Here is a 25,567-nt window from a genome sequence, read left to right as displayed (position 1 = left end):
TTTTGATGCTGCAAGCGCTTCCATTGCACTTCCAAGTTCCCTCTTTGCTCTCCAGCTTGCCACTGTTGCCTTAACAAAAGCCTCAGAGTCCTTATCTCTTTTCAGGTTGTCGCTCAGCACTGTTGTGCTGAACTTGCTCAGAACTCCGTCAGGACAGGGAGTACTTGGATTAACCCCTGCACATCAGCATGTCCTCACACGGCTGGTAATGAGCCTTTCCCCCCTTAGATATAAGAGGCAGCATTACATTTACTGTTTAGCTGGAGAGGAAATCATGCTGCAGGCAGATTGTAGTATTTACTAGATTACTCTGTATCTATCATCTACTTTATCTTGCCCTTTTGTAATTTACTATTAACTGTACATTTTATCCCTTATATCTTCCTATAACATCTGCATCTATTATTATTCCTACAGTTATGGTCACTCACTCCCAAGTCATCTCCTTACTTCTGCCTCTTATCTCCTATTGTATTAATCTATCAAGATGTCAAGATGTTTTTGAGCATTTTAAATACCTCTTTCTCCTACTATTTCCACTATGACTTACCTATTCTTCTTTATAGCTCTACTATTGTCAATTTTCATGTAATCCCTGACCTTTGTAACAGTGCTAAATCCATTAATTCTTGTATAGGCCATAAATCTGTATATTTCCTCATTCTCTCAACCACTTTTCTGCAACACTTTTTCATTGTACTGTTTACCCACTGATTGGTCTCTTTAACTATCAGAATGGGGAATTGCACTTTACACTAAGTTATTTTACATAAAGCTATTTAATTTAGACCTATTATTATGACCGCCGCTAGCGAAGCGGTCATATAGGGATTGTCAAAGTTCCCCCCCCCCTGTCATCTACTTCCTGAATTTTTGGTCAACGATACCCGGGACACCGAACCACCGGGACACATGAAATTTGGTGGGTATGTAGCCCCACTAGACTTTTACTGAAAAATTTTGTTTCGTCCCCGGGGTCCACTCCCCCCCCCCCCCCCCCCCCGTGCTGGGCCCCCCAAACCGCAAAAAAAGCAGTTTTTCCTAAATAACTACCTGAACCGTGGCACCGAGGATGAAGAATCTTTTATGGTATGTTGGTCGCAAGGGCCCACATCAATCTGGCCCATAATCACTCATTTGTGATTTGCACCCCCCCGGTAAAAAATGAAAATGCAATATTATTCTGCTTTAATCGCCCCTATCTTCAGTTAAGATGTTCAGAACTGCACCAAATTTTATTTGTATGATTGACCTGGCATTCTCTGGGGGTATGCCAAGTTTCGTAGAATTTCATCCATGGGGGGGGTCTTAAAAAAATAGATGATGTGTATTTAGTGACTGTACACTCATTGGCCTGTAGATGGCGGTGCACACATATACACATGCACACACACACAGGCACCCACATACTATCGGTATTAGAACGGCCAATACATAATTTACAAATTCAGTAGGATTAAAAGAGAGCCAAAATATATTCATCATCATAATCATGGCTGCATTTCCAGTATTGGCGATAAGTAGTCGTTTGTCCACTAGATGGCGCATTGTTGCAGTGAGACGTAATTTTGTTGGAAGTTAAACGTGGGTTGGAATAACAATGGACGCTTCCTACAAGGACTATAGTTTACCGCAGAGAACGTCTAATAAGGATAGGATGACGTTCACATGAAATGTAATTCCCATTTCTTCTTGAAGCCGAAATAAATCTGAGGATGTTTATCGGACATGCTTGGTTTTTACTGCAGGTACGTTAATCTTATAATATCAATAAGGACCTAGGTAATGTTACCGTTAGCGTTGGTTGAGTGATGATGGAGGCCAATTTGATTGATTGCATTTGTAGAAAACTATAAATGCGGTTATACCAAGCAAATTGATAGCAGCACTGTAATTGTATCTTTCGACTGTCATTTATTTCACGTGCTACAAAATCATTCTGTGCAATGGAAGATTTACCAACGTTACACCGGTCTGATACAGTTTTGCCTATACATGCGTGAGACTGAGACGCCTGTTTATTTTGTTTGAAGTGCGTGCAGGGTGTGAGAGGGGAATCGATGTGCTTTGATTCCAGCTTGGTAGTTGTAGTCTGTGAAATTAAAAAGCATGTGTGTGTGAAGTATCCAAACAATGACACCTTCATTTCATTATGGCTGCTTTAGCAACACACCTTAAGCTACTGTGTAGTGGGTCCCATTTAGAAGTGGCTACTTCATTCGCGCTTTCCTTGACTCATGGAGCTGCGTGAATTTTATTACAACTTTTCGCCACGATATGGCAGTTTAAGTCCACTTGATACTGTAAGGCGTAAGCCATTGGTTTCCAAAGGAGATTTTATTTGTGTCGCCAGCATAGCCTATTGACAATTTATGTTGTAAATAGGCCTACCTTATAAGCCTACCTGTAGCTTAGGGAAGCTAACAGCTTTCTATTAGGATCTAGTGTGTTAGTTACAGTTTTGTCATAACTCCCTGATGCATTTTTGCATTTAGAATAGCCAGAGCGTAAACAATATCGGGTGCCTATGGACTAGGCTTGGTGAACCCAGCCTGATCTGCCCACTATTTATTTTTTGATTTCTTAAAAGATTGAGGTTGGTCTTAGCCTGGGTGTTCCCATGCTGCCTTGCGCGCGATTTGATTCACGCTGCTAAGCCAGCCTGGAGACCATGGAGCAAATTTTCGCCTGAGATGGGGAACCAATCACAGAACAGGGGGGAAAGCAAGACGATGATGAGCTATGCACAGACGCATTTGATAGACATCCATGGCACCCAATAAACGGATCTGAGCATTTTTTTCAAATACGAGAAAATGAACGTTTGGTTCCCAGACCACGTCTCATTGAGAAGTGGTGGCGCTAGCCAGGCTAGGTTGGTCTGGTGAAAGCCAGACTAGCCATGGACCTCAGTTACACAATGCAAGGGAACATGAATCGGCCATGAGATGGGGAACCAATCACAGAACAGGGGGGAAAGCAAGACGATGATGAGCTATGCACAGACGCATTTGATAGACATCCATGGCACCCAATAAACGGATCTGGGCATTTTTTTCAAATACGAGAAAATGAACAATAACGGACAACAGCTCTTCAACTTTGGCCCGTTAAAATGTGTATGAACAGTCTAGTGACGCATTTCATCAAGGCCCATTTGGACATGTCAGTTATTTGCACCACTAGATGTAAAACAGCATTTCGTTTCAGACTACTGTTACTTAATTTGTGCATTAACAATAACGTTTCAGACTACTGTTACTTAATTTGTGCATTGACAATAAAGTATTACATGAACTAAAGATGACTAAAATCTTATGTAGAAGAAGAAACATTCACAAAAAATCCATCCATCCAAAAATGACCTTTGTTTTTGATAGCTGTTGAAAACGGCACGGAACTGACAGAGATGTTTTTGTTTATAAATAAATAAATAAATAAATAAATAAATAAATAACATTATGCTGATACCTTTTGCTTTTCCCAAATACAATGTAGCCTACAGGTGTAAGTGACCTTTCATCAATCCAGTTGCAATGGATGAACTGTGATGAACTGCCCTACTTGTGATTGTTTAGAGATGTTAAAGGTTTTATAACAATGCTACATCTTCTTTGGCTATTCTACAATCTATTCACCTTTTCAGCACCAGTAAGCTACTCTCTGTGCAGCCGCACACACTCAGGCATGCCAAACAAGCATACAAAAAAGTTTCAAGAGTGGGGGATGGAGTAAAATATGGAGACAAATTGAAGTGTGATTTATTTTCGCGGAACGGATGTACAGGACTGAGTGGCGGTCATATTTTGTACCGCTATGCGGTACATCTAGTTAATACTACTATCATGATCATCATATCCTTAACAATGCTAATTTAACAGTTGAACCTACCACCTACTGATAAGCTAATATACTGTATATCATTAGTAGGCTACCACTAATATAACCTATCAATTGTCAACATACTACTACTACTACTACTACTACTACTAATACATAATATATCTTAGTCAACACTGGACACAACAACACTTTTCCAACACCTGGAACCGCCATCAGCGTTCATCCCAAATCCTGGATCTTAAAACTCTATATTTAACCATGATGGGCCTACTTACATGTATGCATCTGTCAGTTGGTCTACTCATCCACAGCATAGCACAGATGTGATTTTTCCCACTAACTCTCTCTATCTAATAATACTCTTATTATAAACAAGGCTAACTTGAAATGACCTTTTAAGCATAACAGAAACCTAAAGAGACTAGCCTAACCAACCTATACACTATTTGACTACTACATTATTGAATTATTTATGCACGTAAGCTATATGACTAAAGTATGTAAACACTAATATCATTTGCCTTTATCCAGTATCATGAAAATCTTTTAACATGGAACTGTAGAGTCTTTTAAAGAAAATCAAAAACTAGCTGAACTGTATCTGTATCTCTCATTATTGTAAATTCAATTCTTTTTTTAAAAGGTCAAAGTGACTATGACAGTCTCAGTGTCAAGCAATGAAACTATTCCTCTTTTGCCTTGACCATCTATTATGGCAATATTATATTCTCAGCAAGAAGCACTCCACTTCTGCGGACAACTGCCCACTGTAATTCAGAACCATTCTGTTCTGGCGTTACCAACCTTTCAAAACCATTTTCCCACTACCACATTCTCATTATCAACCATTTCTAATATTTTGATCATGGAAGACCAAAACATTCAACCCAACACTTTGCAGTATTAAACATTCCCCAAAAATCTTTCAAAGTGAAATATTTTCCAATATTTCCCAGTTCAACATTCCTTAACCATCTCAGACCTACATCCTTTGTCCCCAGCATTTGCTCTGTTTACACAAGCCCCCACCTTTTCCTATTTCAACCAGCAGCTCCTCTGCCTGGTATCACACACACACACACACACACACACACACACACACACACACACACACAGCCTCTTCTCCTTAATCACAAGTTATGCAAGTATATGACGTCTTTTACCAATGCTCTGCCATGGACTTCTAATTCTACCAGCAACATATACTAAAAATCAAGTATACTTCCATTCAACACTTCTTTGTATTCTCTTTTAGCTTTACATCCACAACTTTTACACAACATTATTAAACATTATTCCAGGCACCAGGTGCCTTACTTGGCCATCCACTCGCTCTTGGAGTGTTTCAACTTCAACTTATTCAGACCTGATATCAGATATCAGCTGTACTCAACTTGTTAGTATATTATTTCCTCCACATGCAGGAAATGAGGTCTTCACATGCAGACCTTTCAGTTTTTCACATGCAAAACTGTTACTTTTATCTCTCTCATTCCTTCTCATGCAGGAATTGAATTAGTTCTCCTCATGCAGAACTTTTTCATATGGTTATAGCATTCCTTCACATGCAGGAATTTAGTAGTTCTCCACATGCAGAACTTTTGATTTTACGCATGCAAAATCATTTCCATTAGTGTACACACAAATGCTTACCATAATCTGCAGTATTAATCCCTTGGTCTTTGTTTTAGCAAGATTCTTTGACTGGAGGACGTTTTAGACAAGTATTCATAACTCAGTGTACAGCCTGATCAGAGGAGTCTAGCTGCTATTAAGCAAAAGTTGCTCACCTTAGTTTAAGTTGCGCATCAGCCTCTCCCCTGACCAAACCCAGACTCTGAGATGATGCCTAAATATTGTCCTTTCCAACTCCTGGCTGGCTCGCCAATTATGTGGTGTCAAATCCACATTAAATAATACAACATCAAAAGAAGTCCGCACACTGTGGATGTATACTGCAGATGATGGCTTTAATGCACTCCGGAGCATTAGTGAAGCAAGCAAGTAAGTGAAAGCTAAGCTAAGCAAAGTGAGCAGTGAGCTAAGTAAGATAACATCCTCTGGCTGTTGTCCAGCCTTTATACCCCTTCAAGTCATCCCAGACAAGACACTCTATGTTTACAGATAACTGACCAAGTAACGTATGGTACTTCACCTTTGCCCTCTCATCCTGTTATTCATACATTCTTTAGGTTTTGCCATTCTTTAGGTTTTGCTTACATTTCCTGGCACCAAACCTTGTCTATGCCATTTTCTGCCAGGCCTGCTCTTTCACTTAAACCAGTCTTCCTTTCCCACACTGAACATACTACAGACTTCAGTTTCACAAAACAATGATATTACACAGAATAAAGATACTACATAAAAGATATATAAACTAAAGGATATATTTCTATAAAGGCCACGACACCCACACAAAGGACTACAGTAGCAAGGAGAATTGTTGCACCTAAATGGCAACCAGAGAAAGATGATCAATGTCATTATATTAACATTTTGTGATTAAACTAACCAATAAGAGGCATGATTTAAACAATGTTATCAGTTATTCCATTAAGTCCTATGGCAGCATAGAACCCAAACGATGAGTCAAGTAACCTTGAAGGTCCTTTTTAATGGTTTAAGTCAGTAATTAGTGTGCTTGCTGAAATCAATACACTATTGTTCTTCTTAAGTTTTCTTATTAGTGTGCTTGCTGAAAGCAGCATACTATTCTTAAGTTTTCCTATTATTATTATTCCTGTAAGCCAGGTTTTTTGGCCAGCTTCTGCTCCTAGACCTTTTGGGATATCGTTTTTGGGATATCGTTACTCAGGGTGCGATTTGTAGGGGGGATGGTGAGGATTTCCCCCCCTCTGGTTTTCCTATCCCTACCTCTGCTAAATTATTTTTATCGTCGGGGGGGACAACATTTATCCCCCTCTGCCCCTCATATTGATTAATGCTACTTCATATAAGTAAAGCGCTGCAACGTGAGAACAGTCTAGTAGGCTAGCCTACATAATAATCTGACATCAGAAACGCACCGTCACCGTCAGCACTCATGCTGCTGACACAGTGGCTGTGTGATAACTTAATTTGGCCTTGATCGTGCAGGACATTTCAGAATGTCGAGTGTGTAATCCATCATAAATGGCTAGGTTCAATGGAAAAATTAGCTGGACAAATGAAAGAAAACGAGAAGGATTCAGTGAAGCATAATAATGTTTTAGAACCTTCAAAATTATTGATCAAAATTAAGCCTATTGTCCGAAGGAACTTACATTAAATGAGGAGATATTTGCTGAACGTCACAAAAAGTGTTACAGAAATTGCTTGGCATCGCTTATTCAATGGCTCTCTACCGAAACACCTGTAGTTTGCGGAGGACGAACGAGAAAGCACTCGTTTGATAAATCAGCCAGTAGTAGACAAATAACTTTTAGAAATAATCTGTACTGCAAAAACGAATGTTGGTGGGTATTTAAATATATATCTAGCGGGTGTTTTAACAGCTGCAAGAAATAGAAGCTTCATGGTCTTTATGTTCTGGTTCGTAAATTATTTTCATAAAACTTCAAGTTGCCCTATAACTTTACTCTCCAAACTCTTCACTGCACTGTAGGCAATTAACTGACAGTATGATAGGCTATTTATTTTTTGTAGGCTACAATAAACACATTTATTTTTTCAACTTTTGCAATATTACGCACTTGGCTACTAAACGCAAATCAGCAGGAGAGAGAATGCACGTAGCTTACGCAGCGTGTAGCGCAATGTGTAGGCTATTTGGTTACCAACTAACACTGTTAGCCAATTCACTAACTTAACCATCATATACAAACGTTTTTTTACACAACAAATACAGAAAGGATGGAGGCAGCAAAAGTAGAGAAGTCATTTCAGATGGGGCAAGAACAAGGTGAATTTGTATGCTTGTCAAAACGTAGTCCTACCCTGCATTAGAGGAGCTGATCATCATACCAAGCACACTCGCTGTTTAAAGTCATACACCACATAAACTAAAACTAAAATGTTACAAAGGTGGCAAAAATAATATAGGGTATTATTAGCCATGACATTACTAGGCTATGAATCGTTGGTTCATTTTTTTTGGGGGGGGGGGGGGGGGGGGGGTTTACAAACTTATTCAAAATCATCCCCCCCTCTGGTTTTTACACAAATCGCACCCTGTCGTTACTGGTCCAACTCTGGAATAGGGGTGGGCGATATGGACAAAAAATAATATCTCGATATTTTTTGTGATTTTGACGATAACGATAATTAGTCGATATCCTTTAAAGAATTGTTTTTGTTAAAGTCTGAGTTATTTTACAGCCCATTCTTTATGAATAGCATCATTAAAATAATAACCAAACCTGTGACTTTTTAACCAAATCAACCAATGCATTGTCACTCTATGACACATTTCCAATTCTGCCCCCACTTGTGTGTGTGGCAATGACATGGTCTAGCCAGCTACATTAGAGAAGATGAATAGGCCTAACAGTTTCCCAAGAGAAAGTCTGAAGCTGAAGTTCCTTTCAAACTTTGCATAGGATTCACTGTAAAACCAAGCAGACCAACAGAGTACATCTCAGTTATTTCCTTTGATGTTTAGTTTAAGAGCAATCATAGGCTAGCATTCCAAGTTACAGAATAGAAATGAATGCATTAGCTTATGGCTAATGTATATGAGAAATTTCATAGAGATGCTAACGGTTAGCATAATCGGTAACCGTAGATATTTAGAGCGAACTTCAGTCCATTTACAAGAGTTACATAGTTCTTTGTTTACAACTGACTATTATGTTTTCTCTCCATATAATACCGTGTAGGAAAAAACGTGACCTGCATAAAATCCCAAGTATACTCTTGCTGCACAAAATAAACATTAGGCGTGCGTGTGACAACATTGTGACCCACTAGTGATCACGTGACACTTGCTCTGCTGCAGCCAGGGGCTTTTCCCGCGTACACCTCCTGGGAATATATGAGTCTTCAATGCGTGATCAAGTGTTTTTCCCCCATAAGTAAATTTAAATACTCGATAATGTCAATTTGCACATCGTTAAAACAACAATCACGATATTATCGCAGACGATATATATCGCCCACCCCTACTCTGGAACATTTTGTGGAAATTGAAGATGGCATCACTGACCCTTGTCGTTCTTCCGCCATATTGGATTTATTAAAGAACTAAACTAACCTTTCACAGGTCACAAATTTTGTCCGATCTTCACGAATCTTGGCGTACATGGTCTTCAGACCATGCCTCACAAAAGTTACCAGAAGGATTTTTGAAAGCATTTGCCCGTCACAGCCAATCGAAATCAGCGGCATAGCCACCAAACAGGAAGTAGGGTCATATCTCAGCAACACTTTCACGTATCGACACCAAACTTGGAATATGGAGTCGGGACCTCATCCTGAGGATGCGTAATACATTTGGTGTCTTGACCACTAGGGGGGTGCTTTAATGACAGGACGTAGGCTCATATCTCCGTGACTGGGGGAACAATGGGAGTGTGGACAATAATCTACCTAATAATAATAAGTTGGACCCAGGAAGGACTTTACTGGAAGCATTTCAATGCTAATAACTCTGGCCCTGGTAGAGAGAGAGAGAGAGAGATGGAGAGAGAGAGAGTGAATATCCTGCCTTCTAACAGGGAGGCTACACCAGGCATGTAACTGAAGTGTTCCGTTTGCGGAACATGCTTCAATAATTAGCTTCCACTATAATAAACGGAGCTGGCTACACCATTGCCTCTGATGTGCCGCTGTCAGGCAGTCTGTCTATTATAACATATCTTCACTGTCTCTTTTGGCTGGAAACACCTGGAAACCTATTAATGTGTGTCCATTATGATAATAGTTTTTACATTCTAGAAGTAAGAATAACCATTTCCATTGAGAAATAGACCCCGTCTCCCCCTCTCCTTCCTTGTAATTTGCACCAGGGTGCAAGCAAGGTGTGTGTGTGTGTGTGTGTGTGTGTGTGTGTGTGTGCGTGTGTGTGTTTCTTCCGAATTCCGACTGTATTTGAATTTCAATCTCCCATATCATTGAGGCAGTTTTGCACATTTTGAATTCTAATATTACTCGAGGCCAAAATAAAAGACAAGGATATTGACAGTCACATATTATGCGCACACCTTGTAAACCGTAGTTACAGATTACAATATTCCATTTTTAACCCTTTTTTTGAGTCTGTGTCCCAACAACAAGGAAGCACATATTTTTCTGTCAAAAAATTATCAATGATGACCATGAAAGCAACGGTCTAAGGTCTAAAAGCTCTGGGTTACACTGGTCCACTCAACGAGTGACTTTCTGAATCTGCCTTGATAATTATTCTACTTTGTCTTTTATTACTTTTTTTACTACTTTTGCCTTTGTTTTTGCTTACTAATTATTCTTTATTTTTAAATGATTTTACCTTGTGTTTTATGTTTTCTTTTTATTTTTACCTTTTAACTATTCTTTGACTATATTGCCCTTCTATGCTTTCATTTGTTATTATTGTTTGGTTTTGTTTATGTAAAGCACATTGAATGACCTCTGTGTATGAAATGTGCTATATAAATAAACTTGACTTGACTTGACTTGACTTGACTGAAGACCAAAACTTGCACCTGAGCTGGCCTGTTTACTGAGTTTGTGTGTTTCACCCAAAGATCTTGCACATTTCCTGCTACAAATAAAATGAGCAACCGAAACTGTTTGTAGGGGAAGGGACTGAGTAGGGGATTTAGAACAGAAGTGAGGTGGAGCGCTGATCACAAAGAAGATAAAGCACAAACAAGGTCAGACACACAGAGCCCACACACAAACAGCGGGTAACAGGTTCATTTAAACCAGTCAAAAAGTGGGTGAAAGGTTTAACATAATAACCTTATTGCATAATAATTTAAGTAAATGGCAGATGACTACTAAACACAGATTGTAAAGGATGAATGTAGTACAGTATGTCTATATAAAAATATATAGACATACTGTCTATATGTCTGTGTGTGAGTGCAGTTTGTGGACCTGATCAAAGGTACGAACACGTGTGATTGGACCAGGTGGCGAAAGTTACTGGAGTTGTGTGTTTGTGTGTGGGAGAGTGTACCCATGTACAGGAACAGCGTGGGTGGGTATCAGTGACTCTGCATGCGAGTGTGTGCTTATGGGGAAATCTCTCAAGGTTCTCAGTGTGTCATCTGCGTAGGTTTTCCAGAACCCCCCACCCCCCACCCCCTGTCCCTCCAGTGGGCATGTGGAAACTTCTCACCATTCCCTTCCTTCAGCCTCCTCCATTAGCTAATCATTCACAGGGTAGGTGGAGGAGCCCAGTCAGTGTCTAATGTCACCTCCCCCCCCCCCCCCCATCTCTCTCTTCTCAGAAGCACCATGAGTCAGACCCACTCAGAGATGCTGCTGCCCCCTACAGTTTAAAAATGGTATTGCTCATCTTTCCACTGTCTTCTGTTTGCCCTCCAGAAACCCGTCCACCCAACCACTGGGATATTAGCTGTGTTCATAGCTCTGAACTACTGTGACGTGGTGCACATAGCAGGCTTTGGATACCCCGAGGCCAAGAACCAGAGGCAGCCAATTCACTACTTTGGTTCCAATACTATGAAATCTATGAAAGTAGGCATCTTCACTCTTCTAAATCTCAACTTATATGAATATCTTGCTCTTTTACCATACTAAATGAACGCTGTTGTTTTTGTTTTTTAATCTAATCTAAGGAAGTGAACATTGATTGATGATAATAGATGTCCTCACACCCTCATGAGTAGTCTCTTCCTGTCTTTGTCAGGATTCTTACCATGACCTTGATCATGAGGCACAAACCCTGAGGAAGCTGGAGGAGGCAGGAGCCATTTTATATCTTCATCCGCATTCCTGACACATACACATATTTATGTCAAGACACACACATATGCACAAAGTGCCCACAAACACATTACACATGTACATACACACACACGTTTGTACATCTGAGTTGAATGTCTCTCTGTCTCTTACCCTATCATTCTCTCTCCTCTGCATTGACAGATGTTAAGGGACATCTAGTCCTTGAGCCAGGCCCCCTTATTTTGTTCAATAGGTACCATTCAAGGGGAATAAAAGTCTCAGTGATTTTTGACAAGATATACCACCTAGAATTAGAAAATATGTGATATAATTGCATATTCGGTAGCTTTTTGTGTTTTATTAGCTTCATATCCATTGTGAATAGGCTAATATGTTTAACTAATAAATATCTTCACAAAACCTCCACAATTGATTATTGCAATATTGTTTTGTATTGCAACTTCTCTGAAATGTTTTTGCATACATTTTAAGTACAGAGACCCTTAACACTGAATAAGGTCAGATTCAAATTTCTTCTTTTTGTTTTTCATTTTGGACATATTGAAATGCATACATTTCATGTTTCATTAGATGATGGTCAATTTACATATTTATACATAATATTTCAGAAAACCTTCAATACAAAAATATAGTATATTTATAGTATATATATATATATATATATAGTATACAATAGCATATAGTTTATTTTATAAAGGCAAGGAAACACAACAACAAACAATATCCCTGAATAAGCGTATAATAGACATACAGGGCGATTACTTGCCAAAAAATCACTATGAGACTTATTCCCCTCAGATGTTACCGACCAACCCCTCTGGCTCAAGGACTAATCCTTACATTTGTACTTCTGCACACATGAACTTGTGAATGTTTCCATCCACTAATAATGACACTTGAAAATGTACAGGTACATACACACCATATATGACACTCGTGAAAACATGCCCATTCTCTATCTCTCCCTCGCACTTCCACATGGATTGAAGTGTGAAACATTCAACTCCTACTACGCTGGACTTCCTTCTCTATCTCATTCTGGATGAGATCAGAAATAATACTGCAATTCCAGAATTGTATGTCTGATTTTAGACAGACTTTTAATAAGAATAATTTGTAATTTAATTTTTTTAAATGATTTCTTCATAACTTCTACCACTGGATATTTTATTCTATGAATTGTTTGAATTTATATTAAAATTAAATCAAATAAATATTTTTTTGGTATGCTGTTCTCTCTCATGTGTTTTCATCAACAATCTCTGATAGGCAATTATAAAAGTTGACACATTAACATCTTTGTGAGTTAAAATGCTGCTGTTAATGACATCCTATCTTATGTCAAAGCACATGCAAAACTAGCTTAATTGCCGTTTTTCTCAATTGTGAAAGGTCATTTCTTGAAATGATGCCTCCAAAACTCTAGACACATTCGTAACGCCACACTCCAAACCAAACTTTGCCTTCAAACATAACACACAAGCACTGAAAAGTATATAAACTACAACATAGTCTTATTGCAAAAACTTTTTGCAATGAGTATATGGTGCATATATGTTTCCCCCCAAAACAGCCACTTTTCATGATGAGCACAATATAAACAACACAACAAATGTATACATTTTCAAAATGTATAGTTGCTCACTGTGTACAGCAGTAAAACTATTTATGTTGTCCATGTAAACTGGCTGAAGGACAAAGTATTTTAACCCAAAAACAATATTTTTGTTTTCAAATTTATTTGTTTGTTATATTTGTTTCCTCCCAGCAAGATATTGCCAGCTAAATCACATCGATGACATAATTTGAGGCCATCATTATGTCATAATTTGTTCCCATTGTGGCTTGTTAGTACTGCAGCTAAGGCCAGATTTTTACTAGAATCGTTCCGTTTTTGCAGAAAGCAGGACACTTGGCACAGTTATTACTACCCCTAGTGATCAAGAAAGTTATAAAGTCTATAAAAGCTCTTACACTTCATTTTCAGTGAAATCCAATATGGCAAATACCAAATGTGAAAATATTGACCATCTTTATTTGAAATTTGAAAAGTAATTTGATCACATGACAAACTCATCCTACCTTAAAGGTGTCTACTGTTCCACACTCAACTTTTTGACCATTATGAGTGACTAGTAGTGCACTTCATGTTATCGGAATTGTCAGTATGAACGCACTAATGCATTCAAATTAGGTATTGTAAGTGAAGTACTCATGCATTCAAATTAAGTGCAGAAGTACACTTTTAGGATACAGTGACAGTAATATCTCCATTGTCCTAATAGGCTAGTGACAAATGGTCAGAAAGGGCTTTAGTTTTTGAGATACCCCTACCGGAGGTAGAACTAAACGCAACAATGTTTTTCCTCATCTCTAAGGTCTCCCATATATGAAATGGATTCTTGGCTAAAAATGTTTTACTGCTAAGATTGTTAAATTAACAGATATTGTTATACACCCCAAAACCAAAAAATGACTAAAATATAGCCTATCTGTATCCATTTCATATATGAGAGACCTTAGAGATGGGGAAAAACATAATTGCGTTTAGTTCTACCTCCGGTAGGGGTATCTCAAAAATGTGGGGCCATTGTCACTAGCCTATAACTCTTCACTCACCAAAACAACTCCTGAAGACCCAGCTCTTCCAAGAGTACCTTGTCACCTAGCACTACCAACAACTGGACATAATCTACCACTTACCACTATATACTATCCTCCGCTCCTCTGCTTCCCTTGACTTAACTATATTTCTAGCAAGTAGTACTTGTTGCTGTACTTACATGTCTTATCGCACTGTACTTTGATTGTTTCCTTTTTTGTAAGTTGCTTTAGATATAAGCGTCTGCTAAATGACTAAATGTAAAACTATAAGGGCTTGACTGGATTTATACAGAGATCAACAGGCTCTCAATGCAAATGTATCCTCTTCAGGAGAGCAGAGCCTGCTCTGAGAGAGGCCAGGGTGAAGTCATACCAGATCTGTGACTTAATTCTGTGTAATGACGAAAGCTTCAGTCAGAAGGTGACTCATTTGTTAAGTGGAAAGAGTGGGAAAGGTTTACTGTCAAAAGGCTATTTTGAGTGGGAAACAAATGGGTTTCAAAAGTGCATGCTCCCATAAGCAAATACCAGTTTAGGGCATCAGATCCATATTAGCATAACTTAGTTTTGCCTATTACACAATTTTTGGCTCATTATGTCAAAACTCTACACAAATAAGACATAGCACTTGGAAGTACACAACAAAGATAAACACTGCTATCAAAACTCATCAATCCTTTCTAAAAATGTGAATATTGCATCAAAACCATACACACATGCACCATTTGAATTACTCTTCCAAATCAACAGCAACACACCGATATAAAACCACTGCAGTCTTTGTGTTTTATATAAAAAAATATATTTTTATTGTCATTTTCTCAGACTCGGTCTTCTTCATTCAACATTCTTACAGAAATAAAGAAAAATAGAGTCACAGTTATCAATACAATATTGTAAGTGAATGTACTCAAATCAAGAATGTAGCAACAAAAGTAAAAAAAAAAAAAAAAACAATTACTAGAGAAATTGCTATTTTTTTCTTGTGTGTGGCGGCAGGGTGGGGTTGATTGTGGATCCTGCCTTCTGTTCAGATTTGGCCACAAGTCCTCGTCAACATCGCAGGCAATGTCCTCTTGGGCTAGTCAATGGAGAAAATATCACCTTGTGTGCCATATCCACCCTTGAACTGACCCCACCTCAATGTTTCTGAATGCATCTTCCATTGCTTGCAAAAGAGGCATGCAGGTATGTGGTTGGTGCTCATATACTTTTCATTGGCACACTGAAAACAATTCTTCAATAGGTTTTAGAAATGGGGAGTAAAGGGGCAAATACAGAACTGTACACAGGTACTAAATGTAAAAGTACACACTTACACAATAACTTACCTGAAGTCTGTTTGTAGTGCTTAAGCCTCAGACTGATTGGTGTTCAATTTTCTCTGCAGTGTTTTCAGGTACAGTATGTGTGTGAGTATTACCAATTACCAGATGTTTTCCCAATGATAACAGGATATTTAATTTTTTAACAAAGTGTCTTATGTAAGAAACTGTGGGCCAGATGTACTAATGCTTTTGCGCCCACTTCAGGCGTATTTGTTTCGCAATGTCATTGCGAGGTATGTACAAACAGGCCGCAATGATGTAAAAGCGTAAACTGCCCGACGCGGGAGCTGAAAGTGGCAGATTGCGTTTGTCATATCATGCATATGCATTCATGGGAGGATCCAGGGAGTTTAGCGTAAAAAGATGGGAGGGGAAGAGTAAAGAGCGCCTAATTATGTATTCCGCGGTATGTACTGTACAAAGGCTGCTCCTGAAAGCGCGCGTATATTCTGCGCCTAAATGCTTCCGCCTTGTAAAAGCAGGTGTTAACCCTCTAGGCGCCACAGGCGACTATAGTCGACAAGATGCGGTACTGAATAAAACGGCCGATTTAGTCAAATAGGGTGTCATATTTCGTTCGACTTCCACTCCACTAGATGGCAGACATGTCATACGTCATCCCCGAGTCGAAAAAAGGACACGCTTTAAACAAAACTTTCTAGCTACAGCTCATTGAATCAGTGTATGAAATACCGGAGCTAGTGTGCGTGTGAGCCACTTTGTCAGAGCGATATTGTCAACGTCAGCGAGTATTTGCATTAGATTATCGTCTAATGGCATCAAAAAAGTTTACCTGAAATGAAGTGTTGGGTCTTCTATTCGCGGACCCTGATTCTGAAGGGGAATATCTGCCTTCAGAAAATGACGGTGATTCGTTTAGTGAGGCTTCAGATGCGTCCCTGCCTTGCAATGATGCAGCTGGACAAAGTGAGAGTTTACTCCATAGTTTAGCTTACACCAAGCACAAACGTTGAATCGTTTGCCCAATGTCACTGGTGGGAATAATGTTTCACAGGTTCGGAGTGTTCATCGGGAAGTTAGCAGGGTGTTAGTGGTGTGGCGAACGAGGCTGGAGGTAGCCTAATATCCATAGCGCTAGCTTCTGTCTTCTGAACGTGTGCCTCTCCACAATCGCGGCGACAGTAACGTGGTGGAGCCTTTGTCTAATGCCACTGGGTATGTTAGACGAGGTCGAAGTGCTCATAGGACAGTTAGGGGGGAACGTAGTGGCAGTGTGGGGAGTCGCAATGAGAATGACAGTAGGCCTAGTGCGAGCTGCGCAAATTCTCTCCACTCGGCGCGCGCGAGGCAGATCTGGCCATGCTGCTCGCATGGTGGAGGTGGTGACACGCTCTCTCCCTCTCCCACACACACACATTAGGTCATGCATAGTCTATCACAAGATGATGGGAATGCCTGCCCTGTATGGATAGGGATAGGGAGTCATTATCTCTACAGCAAAAGGCCTGCTACATAAAAAAAAAAAAGTCAGCCATTTAGTAATGATTTACACTGTTGATTTGCTATCCCTGATCATTTAGGACATACAGTACACTATGTGTTCCTTTTTGTGTGTTCATGTCCTTGTGATGTGTGTGTCTTTGTCAGCTAAGAAAAAAAACAAAAAAACATAAACAAAAAAAAAATACTAACATTGTCTCTTGTCTTGTCTCGTCATCTCACTCCTGATCTGTGCCTTGCCGTGGCAAATGAGCTTTTGAACTAAACAGGTCTTGTCTACTTGTGTTTGTGTGTCATCTGAATAATATATATGTGCCCCATACATGGAATCAGAGTGCCTACTGTATGTAGTAAATGGAAAATCTCTACAGCAAAAGGCCAGTCTACCGCTACATGCATTTGGTTTGTTTCTGCCATTTATTAGTAATGATTTACACAGTTTGTTCACTACTTACTATTTACCTGAGCATTCAGTATTGTGCAATATAGCATTCAGAAGGTGAGGGACATTTTGGGGGGAAAGAAGTGGTGCATTTATCATTCAAACATGCAACTTTTCATGAAAATTCTATAATCCAAGATGGCCGCCACCATATGACGTCATAATATGCAAATTAGATATAAACATTTAATCTCTACATACACTTTGGGTCATCCTTAATATTTCTCTAATTTACAGAAAGTCTCTATCTCTTATCACTTTTAAGATATAGCCTTTTGAAATGAAGATGTCAAAATTGATCGTTTCGGAAAAAAACCTCTGGCGCCTAAAGGGTTAATCCAAATTGCAGTTCAATTCAATAAGAGAACCTTTCAAAGCCAACAGAATCGCTATTTAGAGCACCAGTTTTTGTGGTGAAAGTATTTGCAGCCTACTACCAAAAGCAACCTTAACTTTCGTTGGCCTTTCGAATGTCTTACTTTGACTTTCACGTCATTCACTTAAACTTTCCTACTTGCTAGATTTGACCAATCTTCCATAGCCTACGTGCACAAGTAGTTTGAGTAGAACTACTGATCTTCATTATCTCCCTGCTTGTTTACATCTTATCATGTATGGTATTATTTCATGATCGCTAAACGTTTGATTCTTTTTAATGTTGTCATCAGTTAACTTCATTCAACTGCGCTTGTATGTACAGTAGTCGCTGCCATTCAGTTGTGGACGTTCGTAAATTGACAACACACACAAGAAAAAAAATAGCATTTTTTTTACTTTTGTTGCTACATTCTTGATTTGAGTACATTCACTTACAATATTGTATTGATAACTGTGACTCTATTTTTCTTTATTTCTGTAAGAATGTTGAATGAAGAAGACAGAGTCTGAGAAAATGACAATAAAAATATATTTTTTTATATAAAACACAAAGACTGCAGTGGTTTTATATCGGTGTGTTGCTGTTGATTTGGAAGAGTAATTCAAATGGTGCATGTGTGTATGGTTTTGATGCAATATTCACATTTTTAGAAAGGATTGATGAGTTTTGATAGCAGTGTTTATCTTTGTTGTGTACTTCCAAGTGCTATGTCTTATTTGTGTAGAGTTTTGACATAATGAGCCAAAAATTGTGTAATAGGCAAAACTAAGTTATGCTAATATGGATCTGATGCCCTAAACTGGTATTTGCTTATGGGAGCATGCACTTTTGAAACCCATTTGTTTCCCATTCCAATCTCTCAAAATAGCCTTTTGACAGTAAACCATTCCCACTCTTTCCACTTAACAAATGAGTCACCTTCTGACTGAAGCTTTCGTCATTACACAGAATTAAGTCACAGATCTGGTATGACTTCACCCTGGCCTCTCTCAGAGCAGGCTCTGCTCTCCTGAAGAGGATACATTTGCATTGAGAGCCTGTTGATCTCTGTATAAATCCAGTCAAGTGTTTGCAATTTATTCATAATCAAAAACAGATACAGGTGGGTTAAAGACATCTAGTGATACTAGAGTGATAAGAAGTCCTAGTGAATGCTTGATAAGTAGACTATAATACAGTAAATAAACAAACAAATAAATAATAAATAATTAGGCTAAGTGAAATTTTCGTCCATTATAACTATATCATAGTACCACCAAGAAATAAAAACTACTTTCACCCCTGGGTATAAACCAAATCAATTCTCCACTATGTGCCTGCAGTTAATATTTATGCAATGTTACTGTAGAACATGTTGGCTTAACAAGTTACCAGTCCAGAACACACAGAAAATTGCAACAGAAATTTGCCTTTATAATCAACTACTATTTGTTCCAACAGCATTTAAACAAAGCGCTTATAAAATTGAAAAAAAATTATATTACATAAAATAAAATACTGTTACTGTAGTAACTGTACCACATTATTCCAAGCTTCAAAGAGCTCCCCATGTCTGTGACAGCCAAACGTGACACCGCTAAATTCTCAGCTTGTTTATACCCCACACTGAATGTGTAAGAAAGGCCCATCACTCTGGGGTGTGGTAGCCTACTCTCTGGGATTTATGCACCAAGGTAACTGAAGTATCCAATTTGTGTCTTGAAATTATGTTTGAAATAAATGTCTTAGAACAAAAACTTTGGGTAGGCCTATATACTTGTATTTTATAGTTAGGCTAGTGAAAAAGAGTTGATCAGTAGGCTAGTTGAGTTTGTTATCAATAAACATAACAGCTAATGCCATGTTGAGCAGGAGATAGGCTACCATAAATCCTCAAATTATGCCCGGGATTGATTCTATTTATAGCCGGACAAATAAAGGCAGGTTCCCATTTTTGTCTATACCATACCAACAATTGCCATCAGTCCACCAGCACTAGAAGACATTGCTTCGATTTAAGTCAATGAAATAACACCTCTTCTTAATATTTTATTATATTGTTGGTTGGATTAATAAAGTCGTTTTCCTACCATGGGTCTCCAACACACGTTCTCAAGCTCATTGTCTTGCCGCCCCTTTCGAGCTAATTGCCAGAGCCTACTACATTTAACGCAATTGGTGCGTGACTCAAGGCATTCCAGCCTACGAATTTAATAAAAAGTAGCCTACTAAATCATGCATAATTAAACAATAACTCAATTTAGGCTACTTGGCTACGCAAAAAGGTTTATATTACAGCACAACCCCTATTCAATGAATGGCTGCCTTGTCTCACAATAAACAGCGGTGGAAATCCCGACACTTTTTCAACTGCATGAAACATAACAGTGAACCATCAAATATCTCCCAGAGTTCAGTGCCCATCAGTCCCAACATTTAGCAATGTAATCAAACAGTCCAAAAGTAAATTAGATCCCAAACCGAAAATGTTATGCTTTTGATGGCCTACCAGTATGCCGCTCCAAACGAAAAGCATCTCTAATGATGGTTGTTAGTAGACAAACTGGCTTCAGATATCCAACAGAGTGAATATGAGATTGTGCAGTCTTACAGTACTGTAGATGGCTGTGGTTAGTGATGTGATGCTGTTAATGGGGAGTTTTACATAGTTAGCGCAAACCCTATAGGTTATTATTTATTTAGCGTATATAAGGCTTTTTTTCCTTATCAAAAGTGAGGGGGACGACGGCCGTCTCTTCAGCACTGCGTGGGACATATCCCCCACGTCCCCCGTGCCTCCTGCGCCCCTGAATATGGCATTGACTATGAATTGGCCGGATTTACTAGCCTAGCCTCCACCATTCATTTGTATGGAGGGCGGGACATAGTCACTCTCTCCAGTTATATATAATACCTCCATGATCTGCACAGACAGAGATAGCTGTCTCCCTGACGCCCGCAAATTAGATAAAATCTCCCGGAATCTAGAGCGAGCGATCAAGAGCGCGCACGCGAGAGGGAGACCTAAAATCGCGTGTGCATCTGAGTGTAGCGCGCACACGACAGGAGAGAGAGGGGTGGCGCATGTGTGTCTGAGCGCATCCAAGACGTAGAGCATCCTGATTGGCCTGTTTCGCTAAATCAACCAATCAGTTTTCAGTGTAGGCGGGCTTTTAATCTATTTTCTCCCGAACTAAATCAGTTCAGTGTAGGAACAGGAGAGTCACGGCAAAGTCAGTGCAGAAGTCACCCCCAAAAAATGAAAATGTAAGACCCATTTCAAAGTGTACCCTTGTTTATAAGAGTAAAAAATAATGATAGGCCTAGTCTTGCACGATGCACAGTTTATAACAGTGTTAGCATTGCCCATGGTGGGTTAAATGATTGCAAAAAACATGTTGAGGTGAGTTTAACTAGTGTCAATTCATGTGCATATTATTCAGGCCTATACTAGATGGCTAGTTGCCAAGGCTACATGAAAAGACCAAACTGCATATTTTATTTAATTTATTTAATCTACATATTTTATTTTCACAATTACTATCTATAGGCCTTCCATATTTGGTGTACTGACTAGACATTATTGAACAAACATATTAATCTGTATTTCACTATCTAAGTAGGCTAAAGTATTTCTAGTATTGTTATTTATTTATTTTAGTGGGGGGGGGGGGGGGGGGGGGCGTTGGGGCTTCGTGATACTTCCCTGAAATGGCTTTTTGCTGGTGGGGATGTCTGCGGTGATTGTATAATCTGCACAGAATCAGACTATTATAGGCTACATTTGCAAATGCAGCAAAAGTTTGCCATTAAACGATAGATCAAATCACTGCACTGGCTACCAACATAAATGTTAATGTTACCGTCAATGTGGGCAATTATCATACCTCCCTCGCCCCCCACTAATTGTCGCATATGTGGGAGGGGGGGGTCCTCCCCCAGAAATGTTTTAATTTGTTTGTGATTTCCTGTATTCTGGTAGCCTAGAAATCTAGACGCGCCCCTAGCGGCAGCAAATTACATAGCAGCAAATTACATTTGCTGCCAGGGCTAGTAATCTGGTGCATTCTGTAGGGACGTGACGTAGCCTATCTATTATCTAGCGCGTCTGTGTTGGCAGTTACAGGCGACAGAAGCAGTGAAGATTGAAGATTGATTAATCTACCTAACGTCAAATACTCAACGTCGTTCATTATCGTTAATATGGATAGCGAGGCAGTGGACGAAGATGACGAAGATGAGAAGACTGAGGCTGACAGGCCAGTAAAAAAAAGAAAATGAAACGTTCAACATAACTCCTTCAAGGAAACTCAGGTTTTAGCCTCCAGGATCCGGTTTTAATAAATAATCAGTAAAACTGAAAATTATACAAAACATATTCAATATATAAAATGTGTAGAAATATACGATAAAACAGATGAAAAGGTATCCAGTAGGCCTAGTAGCTGATCAGTTAATGACAAAAGCCTTGCAGCGCAAAAGATTGAACAAAAATTGAGGTGCAGGGTCCTGGTCAGTATGGTCACCTTACTATAAAAACGTTTCAGATCTACAAAGGCAAAGAAGCAGATTCTCTCAATGACCTGACAGCAAAACAGCTATATCCACCCTCGCAACTTCAACAGCATCTTCACCTGCTATGTTTCATAGCTTCAGAGTGTAGGCTACCATCAAGTTCAATGGATGGGAAACTTCCTACCACCAGAGGAATGGGGCTGGAGGATCCAGGACTCATGCCTCATTCCTGATCATACCTACCAGGACCCTGCAGGACCAATGAGCTGCAGTTGCCGTCGTCAATGCCTCGACTGCTCCCTAGCTTGCACAGAGTGCAGAGGCGTATAGCAAATATGTCGACAAACTTGGTTGAGAACATGGATTTAACTTTTTTGTTGTTGCCACCAGGGATGTAGTGGAGGCTAAACACAAGTAAACACAGTTTATCCACCTCTGAAATTTCAGAAATAGGCTAGAGTTTCTCCAACTCTTATTAGTTTATCCACCCCTCAAAAGAGTTTATTCACCAATTGCAACTTTTAACATTCAAAAATCACACATACACAATATGTACACTGATCAACACTCTAGGAGTAGGAACAATTTAATACCACTGGTATAAAACATTAACATTGGTATAAAACATTGGACAATAACCTCCACCATCATCAAACATGTTCTGAATGCCTTTTTAAAAAATCTGATACCAGGCACAGTTCACCTCACTGAGATCAAAGAATTCATAGCCTCTATATAAATATATGTATATTAAAGTGCCTACTGGGCTTTCTCTTCTACATCTGTCTCCTGAGTTGTGGTTTGGGGGCAGTCGTGGCCCACTGGTTAGCACTCTGGACTTGTCACCGGAGGGTTGCCGGTTCGAGCCCCGACCAGTGGGCCGTGGCTGAAGTGCCCTTGAGCAAGGCACCTAACCCCTCACTGCTCCCCGAGCGCCGCCATTGTAGCAGGCAGCTCACTGTGCCGGGATTAGTGTGTGCTTCACCTCACTGTGTGCTGGGTGTGTTTCACTAATTCACTGATTGGGTTAAATGCAGAGACCAAATTTCCCTCACGGGATCAAAAAAGTATATATACTTATATATTAGTATTGTCTATTACAGATTTCAAAATCAATGTCTTGTCTGTTAATAGTGCTTTCCGCTGAAAAATGTATTCCCTTTCACTAGGTGTTTTCTCAAAATTAGGTTTCCGTTCACTGTGGAGGAGGAATATCCACTTCAGTAACACCTACATAAACTATTCATTACAGATTTCTTCCTATCTATATTTTGTTTGATTAGGAAGGAGTTATGTTGATATATTTTCAATATCTTGATATTTCTACATTTTATACCAAAACATCTGACTCTATATATGATAGAGAAACATATAGTCCCTTGTTTAATTTTGTCTGTCTGTATTGTCTCAACATAATGCAATGTGTGTTTTGTAATATGCAAATTATAGTACATTTTATGAATTACTAATTTGCATATATAAGCATAAAATCTCAAACTTGTAACTTGTAATAGCCTACATTTTTTTTATTTGGTATGATGTCACTAATCAACTGGAGAAGTTTCATAGTAGGCTAGCTATTAATAGAAAAATGTCCCCTATTCTACTCAATTAACTTAGTGTTGGGCACAACTTTTTAGTCTAGAAAAAAAATCACACCATCTATGGCGGTAGACTTTTAGTATGATTCAGGAGGGTATTAGGACTATAAAAACTATGAGACATTTCTGTTGCAAATTGTTTGTCTTTTTGGGCTAGATTGACTCTCGAAAAACCGGTTTCTGAACTGGTTGCAGTTCCTAATGGTTCCACGTGAGGGCGCTCGTCCACGAGTGCAGCTGTCAACTCAAATGTGAGATTTCGACAATCAGGTGAAATAGACAAATTTGGCCTAGACTCATGGGCGATCGCCCCCCAGTGGAACTGCAACCAAAATTCGGTACTATGGGACTTAATAGAGTGGCCAGGTTCTCCGTAGACGGGTGCTGTCATTGTCTATACCAGGGGTTCCCAAACTTTTTCACGACAAGGCCCCCCCCCAAATACCACTAGGTGAACCTTGATGTGTTATTAATCCCATCTTACTACGGCAAATGTAAAAATACATTAAGCTAATTAATAATTATTTTAGCCACAAGCACTTCACGATGGACCATACAGTGTGTCAAAATTGCATTTGGGGCTTTCTGCTATATGAGAGCTATCACTCTACTATTATCCCCAGTCATTATCATGGAAAATATAATGTTCAGATATGCGACAAATTATTATAATGGGCATTGTATAATATCAGATGTATTTATTGCTTTTATTTTTCCTTCCAACTTGCTCGCGGCCCCAACCACTGGTCTATTCTACAATTTAACTGTGCTATTATCTGTCAATGCATTGCAAACAATTTCGCCCGAAAGGTGGAATTGAACCACTCTGCCGCTAGGCAGCTACAGGTTTGAAGCCTGCACCCCGGACCACCGAGGATCATCCGGGCATTGGAGTGTGTGCGTGCGGACTGTTCTTATAGCTACCAAAATCTCTATGAATGTTACTCAGGGTTGCTGTGAAACATTTGTTTACTTGTAAAGGCCCTACATTAGACGTCTTCATTACACGTTATTGTAGCCGCTTACATATTTTACTTTGTTGAAAGTCACGAAGAAATGAATGAGTGGGCTGTATACCGCAATGCATTATTGGTAAAATATGCTAATAAGAGAGCATGCCCAATGTGGAGGAGATGTCCGTTTCCTATTTTCAGTGGAGGTTGAAGTAACGTTATACAATGTAGGAATAATCAGTATAGGCTTTAACTATGATCTGTGACGGGTTGTCTTTTAAATCTGGTTACACTGTAGACAGAAAAAAGACGTGCTGCGAGGCTACATCTTGCTCAGGTAGGCTGGTTAGCACACACACATTTTTGTGTATTCCCCATATATCTATGGTAGGCCACCAACGCCAAAAACACAAGCCTGAAATTTCTCGACCAGTTATGTGGCAGTATTAAAAACTTGTCCTGACTTTCTTTTAATCTAGTAGCCTAATCTATTCAAATGATTTGTTCCCTGTGTGTGTCATATGACAGGTGGACAAGGGAAGTTGGAAACAAAAAAAACAGAAACTCTTTACCAGACCTTTTTATTTGCCAGGAAATAAATTATACAA

General features: G+C 39.2%; 1 protein-coding gene, 1 long non-coding RNA gene and 1 other non-coding gene across 11 annotated transcripts in view; 1 reads left to right on the top strand and 2 right to left on the bottom strand.

The window, feature by feature from the left end:
* The window catches only part of st3gal4 (ST3 beta-galactoside alpha-2,3-sialyltransferase 4), a 61,415-nt gene extending 48,491 nt beyond the window's left edge, over nucleotides 1-12,924 (top strand). For 8 of the 9 annotated variants that reach the window (XM_042063795.1, XM_042063796.1, XM_042063797.1 and 5 more), the window contains 2 exons: nucleotides 11,314-11,466; nucleotides 11,639-12,924. In XM_042063795.1, coding sequence (XP_041919729.1) covers nucleotides 11,314-11,466; nucleotides 11,639-11,728 — 243 coding nt within the window. In that variant the 3' untranslated portion in view covers nucleotides 11,729-12,924. Of the gene's footprint in view, nucleotides 1-11,313; nucleotides 11,467-11,638 lie in introns of those variants that run through there. The other variant, XM_042063802.1, reaches the window with a different exon arrangement.
* LOC121683924 lies at nucleotides 5,898-25,535 on the bottom strand. Its single transcript, XR_006022950.1, has 4 exons — nucleotides 25,525-25,535; nucleotides 14,401-14,409; nucleotides 11,061-11,070; nucleotides 5,898-5,971 (listed from the first exon to the last, which is right to left on the bottom strand). It is a non-coding gene; the product is annotated as an uncharacterized LOC121683924 (long non-coding RNA).
* Nucleotides 24,807-24,893, bottom strand: trnastop-uca. Its single transcript has one exon. It is a non-coding gene; the product is annotated as a tRNA-Sec (tRNA).
* Nucleotides 25,536-25,567: the final 32 nt, after the last annotated feature.

The sequence above is a fragment of the Alosa sapidissima genome, chromosome 15, assembly GCF_018492685.1.
Source record: "Alosa sapidissima isolate fAloSap1 chromosome 15, fAloSap1.pri, whole genome shotgun sequence".
In the NCBI taxonomy this organism is placed as follows: domain Eukaryota; kingdom Metazoa; phylum Chordata; class Actinopteri; order Clupeiformes; family Clupeidae; genus Alosa; species Alosa sapidissima.
Note: the sequence above shows the minus strand (reverse complement) of the source record. Positions and strands in the feature narration are given on the sequence as shown.